The sequence below is a fragment of the Octodon degus genome, unplaced genomic scaffold (assembly GCF_000260255.1).
Source record: "Octodon degus isolate 3935 unplaced genomic scaffold, OctDeg1.0 scaffold00163, whole genome shotgun sequence".
Classification (NCBI taxonomy): Eukaryota; Metazoa; Chordata; class Mammalia; order Rodentia; family Octodontidae; genus Octodon; species Octodon degus.
Genome location: NW_004524739.1, coordinates 757,933 through 769,169, shown reverse-complemented (window position 1 = coordinate 769,169; position 11,237 = coordinate 757,933). Strand labels below are relative to the sequence as shown.

The window sequence follows — 11,237 nt, the reverse complement described above, 5'->3', positions numbered from 1 at the left end:
GTGAGGGGAGGGGAGGGCCGTGAGAACGATGTCAAGCTGGTTGTGCTTTGAACAGTCACCAAACTTGTTCAGCAGCGTCATCAACACCCCAGCCGGCTCCAGAGGAAACCTGCTTTGCTTGACTATGGCTATGCCAGATTTTGCTGATTGGGGGGAGGCTCTAAGACTGAGATTCTCAGTCTCCTCGAATCTGGGGAAGGGGCAGTGAGGGGAGGAAGAGAAGTTTCAGCATAGTATGACAGCATTGCGCTGGCTATGGCTTTCTACACTCTGGCCCACCATGGAGTGGAGGAGGGGGCAACAAGGCCAGTCCCTGCCCCATAGGGGGACCTAGAGAGCACACGTGTAGGACAGACGAGGGGGGCAGACCCTGTAGGCACAGATGGTGGCAAACGGGCCACGGTTTAGGCAGGTGGAGGTGCCGGGCGCCTGGCTCCCCCCAGGCCGCTCCTGGAGAGGCAGAGAGCAGCAGTCCTCAGAAGGTCCTTAAGCCCTCGCACACACTGGAGATCCCGGCAGGGCAGCAAGGAGGAGAAGAGAGAGGGTTAGTGGATGCAGGGCTGGCAGCTGCCACTCCGCCTGCCTCTCCCCCACAGAAGGCACCAGGCAGCAAAGCAGGACAGAGAACGGGCAGGTGAGAGAAAGCTTAGTGGGGACAGAAAGCCAAGACTCAGGAGAGTTAGTGACCAAAGGCCCCTGCACACCAGGATACCACCAGAACAGGCCCAGGCACCTCAGAGTGGCCTCGCCCTTCACCTCCTCTTCCAGTGGGGGGGCCACTCTGCAAGAAGCCATTTCCTCAGTCCAGCCCCACTGGGGGGAGCCCTGGGGACCTGCCACCGCCAGCACACACACCACACCACGCACCAGACAGATGGAGGGGCTCCATGGGTGGGCAAGGCATGCGATGATGATGAGATGGTGTGTGAGGGGAGCGGCAGTGCTGGCCGACGTGAGAATATGGTCTTACCAGCTAACCCTCTGCAAAGAGGCCTGTTAGCTCCCCTCAGGCTGTGCAGGAGATGGCAAAATCCTGACAGGTGTCCTCCTGGGAGAGATACCAGAGAGGTGGGCCCATATTACGAGTTGTCTGGTTGGGCCCTGCTGCCCAGGCAGGGCGGGTGGTGGTCAGGGAGGCTCTGGCTGTCACACTGGAATCTCCATCTCAGACATTTCTTAGCTGAGAACTACCCAGAAATCAGGGGGAAGGCAGCAGGCAAAAACTCCAAATCCCTGAGGCAGGGAAGGGGACAGGATGGCTCTGCCAGGCACCCTCTGCTTTTTCCCTTCAGAAGACAGAGCTCCAGCAGGTGAGGAGGCTTGAGCCGAAGTGCCCAGCTGCCTGGCTTCTGTCCCCCAGGAAACACTCCTAGGTCTCAAAGAACGGGAGTGGGGGTGGGGATGTTGTCAAATGGGTCTCAGCAAAGAAAAGCAAACAAAAGCCAAACCAAAGCAAATCAACTCTTAAAAACAAAAGTTTTATTACAAGCAGGAACAGAGAATACTGGCTTAAATAGAAGGCAGGAGGGAGCCCCCTCCTGTCAGCTCCCTCCCTGCCTCCCAGGGCCCTGCAGGATGGCTCAGGGCTCTGAGGGACAGGGGCAGAGCTATTTCCCCCAGGGGGCCCAGTGGCCTCTGGAGCAAGAAAGGGTGAGACTCACGACCACACCCTATGTCCCTTTCCAAGGACTTCAGCCTATCTGAAGTTCCAAGGAGGGGGGAGAGGGATGAGTGTCTAATTAGCTAAGAAAGGACAGCGCCCGGCTTTTTGCCCGGCTTCTTGCCTGTTGGAGGCCAACCTCCACTTGCCTCTTGGCTTGCCCTGCCACCACCCTCCTTTGCTTTTGGTGAAACCTCTCAGTTGGCAGAAACATTCTCCTTCAGACCCTGGCACTGGGTCCCATACTCAGAACTCAGAGGAGGGGGTGTGGCTTGTAGGATGGCAGCCGCTCCCCAGTGCCATCACCCCACCCACCACTCCCAGCCTCAGCCTGTCTGGGCAGGTCCCAGCTGGAAGCCTAACCCGGGGACTGGGTGGCAGGGGGTGGGGTGGCAGAGTCCCTGGCTACTGGGTTTCTGAAGTCCATAAAGAGGGGGGCTGTGCCCCAATGAGAGCCCAAGGGTCTCTTGTAACAAATGCACATCTCCTGTCCCCACAGCTCAGGCTGCTCCTGAACCTCAACAGGGATGGCGGAAGGAGGCAGCCTGGGGATGTGGGAGCCAGCCACATTCACACAGGGACACATGTGAACACACACACACACACCACACACACAGCCAGAAGGTCTCTTGTAACAAACCTATTCAGGGGGCCAGGGAGATGGCTCAGTGGAATAAGCGCTTCCCTGGTAAGCGTGAGGGCCTGAGTTCAATCCCCGGTTCCACAAAAAACAAAAAAACCTATTCAGTCCAACTAGCCTCCTGACAACCTTTCACCTGGCACTACACACACACAGCAACATGGCTGACTTCTTGCTCCTTTTAAAAAGGCTATGTAAAAAAGAGGTCTATAAAATTGTGCAAAATACCCAGCATTAATAAACCCGTTTCAAGTATTGCCAGCATGAGCATAACCTGCCCGTCCTCAGCTCTGACTTCGGACAGAGATGGGACAGGCAAGATCCTTTATGGAGCCTCCATGGGCAGTGGTAGGCGAGGCCCCTTTCCCACTGTGCTGCCCAGGACTCTGGGAGCGAAGGTTGTGGATGCCTGGCTGGTTTGCCTTCCTCAGACACAGGCTGTGCCCCTAACCCAGCTCTGTCCTACTGACCAACTCCATATAACATCCTCAAACCCACCAAAGAACCCAACAGAGAAAGAACAATGATCGCTATGAAGAGAAAGCAGAAGCCCTCAAGTCAGAGCAGCTCCTCTCCCAGGCCTATGGGCCAGAGCGGGTTGAGCAGTTCTGTGTAACTGACGCCCCTGGGTCAGCAAGGCTCACAGTGCCCCAGCTGGAGGCCTGACGCTCAGGTCACACCCTCACTCACACAGGGCTCACCCTGGCACAGGCAGACACTTGGCATGGTCCCCTTGGTGGCCTCCAGAGGCTCGGGCTGTCCTGACCCTTCTGCCACTGACCAAGGCCCAGGGGGACCTAGGACCCAAGGCTGTGGGAACTCAGGTGTGGGGAGGGTACAGCCATGGAACCATTCAGGGAAAGCCATGTATGGTGGGAAATAAATACGAAAAGACGTGAGTCTGTGGCAGCCTTGCCTCCCTCAGGTGGAATGGGGAGGGTCCTGGCATGTGTGAAGGACAGCAGGTGAGTTCAGAGGGGCAGACAGGCCAGCAGGTGGTAAGCGCTGAGCCACATTCAGGGGTGGCCTCCTACCAGGGTGGCATCTGGCTTGGCTCCACAGGCTGGCTCTTCACTTCTGATGGGCGAGGGCAACACAGTGTCGGGCTGCACAAATCCCCTCCGGTCAATGAGACTTCCAAAACACAAGGATAGAGACAGATGAGGGATGTGGCCAGCACCGAAGCTCCAGGCCAGGGGCTGGATAGCAGAATCCAATTCCTGGCCAGGGAAAGACCCAGTCCCAGAAAGGCTAAGGAGAGGGGAGCTGCTCTCTGCCGGTGGGCTCCAGGTCCTGCCTTTTATAAGAGATTGCTCTGCCCTGTGGGCACCTGGCTTTCATCACCGAATTTTTCAGTAACTTGCCTATCTGTGTATCTGCCAAGACACCAAGATGCAGATAGGAAAATCAAGGATGGAGGGGCACTTGGAGATAGTGAGATTCCTGTGGTCCCCCTTCAGGCAGGACAGGTAGCAGGAATTCCGGGTGGGGCCAGGAATGGAGGGTGCTATTCCAAAGTGTGCATATAGCACTGTCACGTCCCTTCTGGAGCTCTGGCACCCCCTGGTGTTAGGATGGAGACTGCTTCCTGGCAGGGCTGAGCCACTGGGGTCTCTTCTGGCAGAACTTGGCTGCCTCACCCAGTGCCAGCAGACTGGGCCACGTGGCTCAACTGTAGGCATGAGAGTCATTTCCGCCATCTCTGGGGAGCAGGGGCATATGTAATATCCAAATCACTTTAGCGTTTTTTTGTTTTTTTTTTGTTGTTGTTGTTTTTTTTTGCAGAACTGGGGATTGAACTCAGGCCCTTGCGCTTGCCAGGGAAGCACTTGCTTATTCTACTGAGTCATCTCCCCAGTCCCTCACTTTATAGAGTTTGTACATAATTTTTCTTTCTTTTTGGTATTAAAAATTAAATGTAGTTAGTGCCTTTGTGCTGAGCTACATTTCTAGCCCTTTTTTTTTTTTTTTTTTTGCAGTACCAGGGAATCGAACTTGGGACCTTGCTCTTGTCAAGCAGGTGCTTATGCCACAGAGCTATATCCTTGGCCCTCCAGCCCTTTTTAAATTTTGAGACAGATTTTCAGTAGGTTACTAAATTGCCCACGCTGGGCTTAAGCTCAAAATCTTCTTGCCTCAGCCTTCTAGAGAGCTGGGTTCACAGACATGGTGGTGCACCACACCTGGCTTGTACTTTGTTTTTCCTACAGTGAGCACAGACGACTACGAATGACAAGCCTCCAACCAGTTCCTTTACCTGACAAATGCTAAATGCATTCAACAGGTAATGGTTCAATAGGTGATATGTCCACGGCACAAGGAAAGGTCTGCCGAGGCCCAGAACTTCCTTGAAGGGAGCTGACTCACGGGACCCCCTCTCGCTGTGACCCCTCCCCTGAGCACCATCCCACCGGCTTACCTGGGAGGTAAGGGGCCACAGAGCACAGCACAGCAGTTGGTGATAATACTTTTATGGCTGTAGGGGTTGACAGAGGCCTCACCACCCCTCTTGTTGGACCATGAGCCTTTGATCTGTACACAAGGAGGAAGCCTGTGTCAGCTACCTTTTTAAAAACAAAAACAAAAACAACACAGGGCCAGCCAGATAGCTCAGTGGATTAAAGTGCCTGTTTAGGCAGACGCAGGGGGTTTCAATCCCTGGCGTGCTGTGCTGGTCCTGCCCCCCGGGCATGCTGAGATTGCAGCAATTGAGACTGGGTGTGGTGGCATGTGCCTGTAATCCCAGGGCTTAGGAGGCTGAGAAAAGGAAAATCACGAGTCTGATCTGTGTAGTGAGACCCTGTACTAAAATACATTAAAAACAAATAAATGAGAAAACATAAGTGCTGGCAATTGAACCCAGAGCTTCATGCGTGCTGGACATGCACGCCACCACCAAGCAGCACCCCAGTACCCCAGCCAAACTTCTTTCTGCTTTCTTTTCTAGGAGAGAGGAAGGTGCAGAAAGCTGGAAAATTCTAAAAGCCAGTTGTAGCTAGACTATGAAAGGAGTATGTCTTTAACCCAGGCCATTCAATGAAAACATAGGGGATTACTGGATGGAAGGGGGTCTCCAACACTGATTAGAAGGCCCCAACCAGGACAGAAGACAATAAAACCAAAGAGAAGTTTCCAGAGGAAATTTGTTAGTGACCCCTCCCTCTTCTAGCTAGCCACCACACAGAGAGGGTGGTTCTGGGGTCACAGGGCCAAGGCTCGCTTGGCTGGGAACCCTAGCCCCAGCACACCAGCTCCACCCCTGGACAGATCATCTGAGTCTGTCATCTTCTGAAAAATAAGGACAATGCTAGTTCTCAGAGAGCACTGATAGAGCATTAGGGGACAACGCACCCCTCTCCAGCTCTGTGAGATCCGCTGCCAAAGGCACTCGGGGTTCAGCAGTCAGAGGATCCACTTGCCTGCTACCCGGAGTTTCTCTATTTATTGGGCCCTGATGCGCCTTTTTGCTCAAGCTCTGTAACATCTGGCACAACTGGCACCCAGGAAACCTCTCTGGGAATGCTGGCTGTCTTCTCTTCTGCTCTCCCCAGTTACCCGGTACTTATACCCTAGTGCATGCAGTTTTGCTTCTGTCTGAAGGGCTGAGGTCATAGGATGTATTTTCTGCTGAATGATGGGTCCCTCTGATCTGTATCAGATGGCAGGCCAGGGAACCTGTGCTCCCATTTGCTTTTTATTGTTTGGAGGGTGGGAGAGGTCAAGTATGGCCCAGGACTGGCACAGTGAGTGCTCAAACACCATTTAGTGGTGGGGTGGTCTATAGGGGAAGAAGTAGGGAGGCTCAATGGAGCCCCACCATTCTGTACTGGCTGCACCCCTCAGTAAGGATGCCTAGGGAGCCCCCATCACAGTTCTGTTGCCTCCAAGTGCAGCATGGTGGGACAGAAAGCACAGCCATGACTGCTAGATGCCAGTCCTGGCTTTGCCGCTTCCCAACTATATGACCCCGAGGCACATCTCTTGAGTCATCCAGTGTAGAGAGGCCTCCCCTGTTTCTGCGCCTCAGGCTGGACAAAAGGACCCAAGGAGATGACAAACTGGAAGAAGTCCTAAGCAGTAAATGTACTGGTCAGACCCAAGTGCTATGGTGTGAATGCTGCCCTCTGGGCTTGTGGGGAAAGCAACTGGGGGCCTTGGGAGCCTGCACTAAGGGAATGAAGCATGAAGGGGCCTCAGAGCACGCAACAGGTCTTCCAGGGCTGGACCCTGGGTGCTGGGAGAGATGCCTGGCTGCCCTGTACCTCCGGCCAGCTTCCCCTAGCAGACCCCAGGCAGGACTGCACCTGGCCACCACAGGCTCCTGAGGCCCAGCCCCAGCCATACTCACGTCTTCATTAGTTGTCAGGTTGGAGGCGACGAGGTACGTGTGAAACCCTGAGAGGCCCAGGATGGACCAGATGGAGAAGAAGCATATCACCAACTCCAGCACAGTGGGCCAGTCAAGGACACACACGGAGGTGCAGGCCTGGGAGCTCACTAAGCTCAGCCCTTTTTTCTTTTCTTTCTGTACAGAGATTCAAACTCAGGACCCTGTCCTTTTTTTTTTTTTTTTTTTTTTGGCAGAACTGAGGATTGAACTCAGGCCCTTGTGCTTGCCAGGGGAGTGTTTATTCTACTGAGCCATCGCCCTGGCCCCCCAGGGACTTGAGCTTATCTGGCAGGTGCTGTGCCACTGAGCCACAACCCTGGCCCTCAGTCTTTCTCATCTAGCCTTCCCTGGAGCTACTTCCCAAGAAGGAGCACATTATGGAACCTTTCTATGGCCCAATCATCACTTCTCAACAGAATTACATCCTGGGACCCCAGGAGGGCTTAAGAGTCCCCTAAAGAACAAGACGAAATTGGGATATGGGTGACAGAGGGTTCCAACACAGGGCATAGAGCATGACATGGTCCAGAAAGTGGGCCATCTTAAGGGACGTGGTCTCTTCCAGGACCCTCAAGACAAGGACAGTGCCTCCTAAGAGTTCTCTGACAGCCCAGGTCTATTCAGAATCAACTCCAGCCTGGGTACGAACAGAAGCAGCCAGTATACTGGATTCCAGAGGTCAGGGATGGACTCTTGCACTCCCCTGGGGGCCCTGCCCAGCCAAGGGCCTTGGTCTTGGTTCCCACAGGCATATCATCTAGCTGGCAAAGGATATCTCGCTGGCGTCTCCTTCAGAGTGGAGAGGAAGGTGCTTCCCTGAGAGCCTGAAGAGGACGAGAACGGGACACAGCTCAAAGGGGTGGTGACTGGAGCCTTTTGACCTGGCTCAGGCCACTGGCCAGTCCCTCCCACTTTACTGTCCCAACTCACGCAGTGTCAGATGGGTAACAACACAGGCAAATATGAAGGCCGTAAGGAAGGAGAGGGAGAGGATGAATGCGTAGAAGAAGCGATAGTTCCGTCTCCCAACACAGTTGCCCACCCAGGGGCAGTGATGGTCAAAGCGTTCTGGAAAAGGGGAAAGGGCGGCAGGTTAGTGAGGTCTGGCCCGCAGCACAGGGGTACAGAGGCTTCACCCCACAGCTGGGGCTCACCTAGTCTCTCCCTCCACACAGCTAACTCTAGGCCCCTGGCCATGCCCTGCTTCCAGTCCCCTGTGCCCAGTTCCCTCTGCCATTCTTTTCTATCTCTTGCTGGGGAACACTAACTCCTCCTACATCTTTCAGCTACAAAGCCACTTCCATAAAAAGCCCCCTTTGGCCCAGAAGACAAGAGTGTCGGGCTGGGGAGACAACTCAGTGGTCTAAACACCTGCCTGGCAAGCTCAGGGACCCAGGTTTGATCCCCAGTACCACATGCTGCACCAGCCCTGGAACCCTGGACAACCTGCCATGCTGGCTGCTGAAACTGGGTGTGGTGGCACATGCCTGTAACCCCAGCACTGGGGAGGCTGAGACAGGAGGATTACTACAAGTCTGAGCTGCATAGTAGACCCTGAACCAAATAAATAAATAAAGATTAAAAAAAAAAAAAAAAGACAAGAGTCTCCTGGTATCTGCTCTGTTGTTCCTTTTTTCACAATGCACTGCCCATGTGGAGTTTTGGACTTATTTACAAAGATCAGAGTGGCTAACTGCCCTGCTAGACTGTAAACTCCATGAGAGGGGCTGTGGGGACCTCACACTGTGTTGATTCCCTAGCACCCTGCACAAAGACCAAGTATCTGTCTAACCTACTACTCCAGCTGCACGCCAACAACCTGTTCCTTGATCTAGGATGGACTTGAGGCCCAGGGAGGGGCCAAGGCAGAGGGCTGAGCTCACACCAGCTTTATGTCCCCAGGGGCAGAAAGTCCCCGTGGGAATGTGGGTCACAAGCCTGATGCAAGCCTCATGCCAAGGCTAGCACCTTTGCAGGAGGCGGTGGGGCGGACACTCAGGGATGAACAGCACCCACTGAGTCACCCACTTCATCACTGTCTGCCGTCATGGGTGGCTCCCCACTACCCTCTTGCCTGGGGCATGCTGAGCTGGCAAGATGAGGTCACTGCCCTGAGAATGGTGCACTGTCACCACGGCTCAGCTCCCCTGTGTCTCCACAGAGCATCTTGCCTTATGACACCTTCCCAGAGCAGCGGCGCTGGGTGGCCTCCTGAGAGTGCGCACTGTGGGTCAGCAGTCAGCTTCCAGTCCTAGTTACATCCTCTTCGCCTCATTAGCTCTGGATGCCGAAGGTCCCTCCCCAGCCCTGGGAACCAGATCAAAGTCTGCAGTGCTGGGTGGTAAACTATTTTCTCTGGAGTCCAGACACATCTGGGATGCCCCTGCATCAGCCTCTCCCAGGGACTTGGACCTATGGAGGTCAGGTTAACACCAGTGGAGCACCTGAGGTTTCTCTGGGTCCACCGAGCACTTCAGAGCTCAGGGAAGGAATCAACCTCCTGGGCTGTAGCCAAGGGGTCACTGCTCACACTCAGGGCCCTTCCTAGACAGGGAAAATCTGGGTGAACCAGACCTGCCGCTTAGCCCTGGGTATTTTAGACACTGTGCATCTTGCCCTACATATGACCTCCTGTCCCCAGGACTCAAGTCTCTCAGGGATCCCTTCAGGCCTCCCACTCACCCACACAGTTGTCACAGACGCTGCAGTGTGAGGTCCGGGGCGGCCGAAACATCTTGCAGGTGAAGCAGTACTTTAACTTCACCATCTGCCCGTTGATCATCACCTCCCTTGTCCTAGGGGGTGGCCGGTATGTGGAACTGCCTGTGTTGTCTGAGAGGGAGAAGAGAGAAAGGTAGGTGGAGCCCAAAGCAGCCAGTGCAGGAGCCCCAGCCGAGACTCATGGAAAGGGGTGCAACGTTAGCCGGGCATGGTGGCACATGTCTGTAATCCCTGCCCTCAGGAGGCTGAGGCAGGAGGATTACTACAAGTTCAAGGCCAGCCTGAATTACATAGCAAGACTGTCTCAATCCCAATCCCACCAGAGAGAGAGAGAGAGAGAGAGAGAGAGAGAGAGAGAGAGAGAGAGAGAGACAAAGACAGAGAGAGACAGAGAGACAGAGAGTCAGAGAGAAGCAATGCCAAGGAATAAGCACAGGAGTCAGGCACTGTGATCAAGCTTACACTGTTGTTCACACACCTGCTGGCCTTACTCAACTCCGAGAAGGGCCACCGGGGGGATGTCCCCAGAAGGTTTATGCCCAGCTAACCAAGCCAGCCCCTAGGATCTAATTTACAGAAGATTCAGGACACAAAGGAACAAAGTAAACAGCCCCATGAGGAAAGAGAGCCAGAAGAGAACACACCTGCCACACCACCAGCTATTCTAGTCAGTCAATGTGATGTAGAAAAAAAGAGGAGCCACCTGTGGTGGCACAATCCTGTAATCCCAGCCACTCAGGGGGCTCAGCAAGAGGATTACAAGTTTAAGACCAACCTGAGCAATCTTTGAGTTTGTATCCAAGTTTTTTAAAAAGAGAGGGGAGCTGGGGATGTTACTTAGTGGTAGAGCCTTGTTCATGTAGTAGGCCTCAGCACTACAGACAGACAGACAGACAGACAGACAGACAGACAGACAGACAGACACACACACACACACACACACACACACACAGGAAAGATAGTACACCTTATCTACTTCACTAGGGATAGAACCCAGGGGCTTTACATGCTAAATCCTCAGTGGCCTAGGCTGGCCTCAAACTCACAGCGACCCTCCTATCTTAGCCTCTCAGCGCTGGGATTACAGGTGCGTGCATTACCAGGCTGGTCTTGAACTATGTACCCGAGGCGGGCCTCAAAATCAATGCAGTCTTCCTCCTTAAGCCTTCTTAGTTCTGGAAATACAGTTGTGCACTCTATACCTTGCTATCCTCAGTCCTTTTTCTAATTCTGAAACAGGGTCTTAAGATTTCCAATTGTCCAGGCTGGGCTTGAATTTGCCACCATCCTGTCTCAGCCTTTCAGAGTGCTGGGATACCAGGCACACACACCCATACCCAGTGAAATGGTTCTAAATGAACCATTAGACTTAAAGGATTGATTGATTCATATTTTGTTTTTTTGAGATAGGGTCTCACTTTGTATTCAACATGGCCCTAAACTCCGTAGTCCAGGCTGGCCTCAAACTCATAGCGATCCTCCTACCTCAGCCTCACCAGTGCTGGGAGTACAGACTTATGCTGCCACGCCATGCCCGACAGATTTAGAAGATAACACACAAAGAAAACCCAGAAACAAAAGATATCTGGAGGACAACTGGGGAACTATGACTATGAACTAAAAATTAAAGAACTATTAATTTTTCTAGATAAAATAATGGATTATATAAGACACCATCCTTATATTTTGAGGCTACACATCAAAATATTTATGATTAAAGATCTGATGTCCATAATGTACTATGAAATGATTTAACTTAATTTTGTGGGTGCTGGAAATCGAACTCAGGACCTTGTGCTTGACAAGCAGGTGCTTGTGCTAGTGTG

The 11,237-nt window shown here is 53.2% G+C and overlaps 1 protein-coding gene across 1 annotated transcript in view; it reads right to left on the bottom strand.

Moving 5' to 3' along the window:
* Nucleotides 1-416: 416 nt before the first annotated feature.
* The window catches only part of Zdhhc18 (zinc finger DHHC-type containing 18), a 51,727-nt gene continuing 40,906 nt past the window's right edge, over nt 417-11,237 (bottom strand). Inside the window, exons 4-11 of the mRNA XM_012517295.2 lie at nt 9,373-9,522; nt 7,621-7,758; nt 7,466-7,514; nt 6,649-6,751; nt 4,720-4,832; nt 3,335-3,434; nt 971-1,048; nt 417-503 (exon numbers count right to left, since the gene is read on the bottom strand). Coding sequence (XP_012372749.2) covers nt 1,007-1,048; nt 3,335-3,434; nt 4,720-4,832; nt 6,649-6,751; nt 7,466-7,514; nt 7,621-7,758; nt 9,373-9,522 — 695 coding nt within the window. The 3' untranslated portion in view covers nt 417-503; nt 971-1,006. The remainder of the gene's footprint in view (nt 504-970; nt 1,049-3,334; nt 3,435-4,719; nt 4,833-6,648; nt 6,752-7,465; nt 7,515-7,620; nt 7,759-9,372; nt 9,523-11,237) is intronic.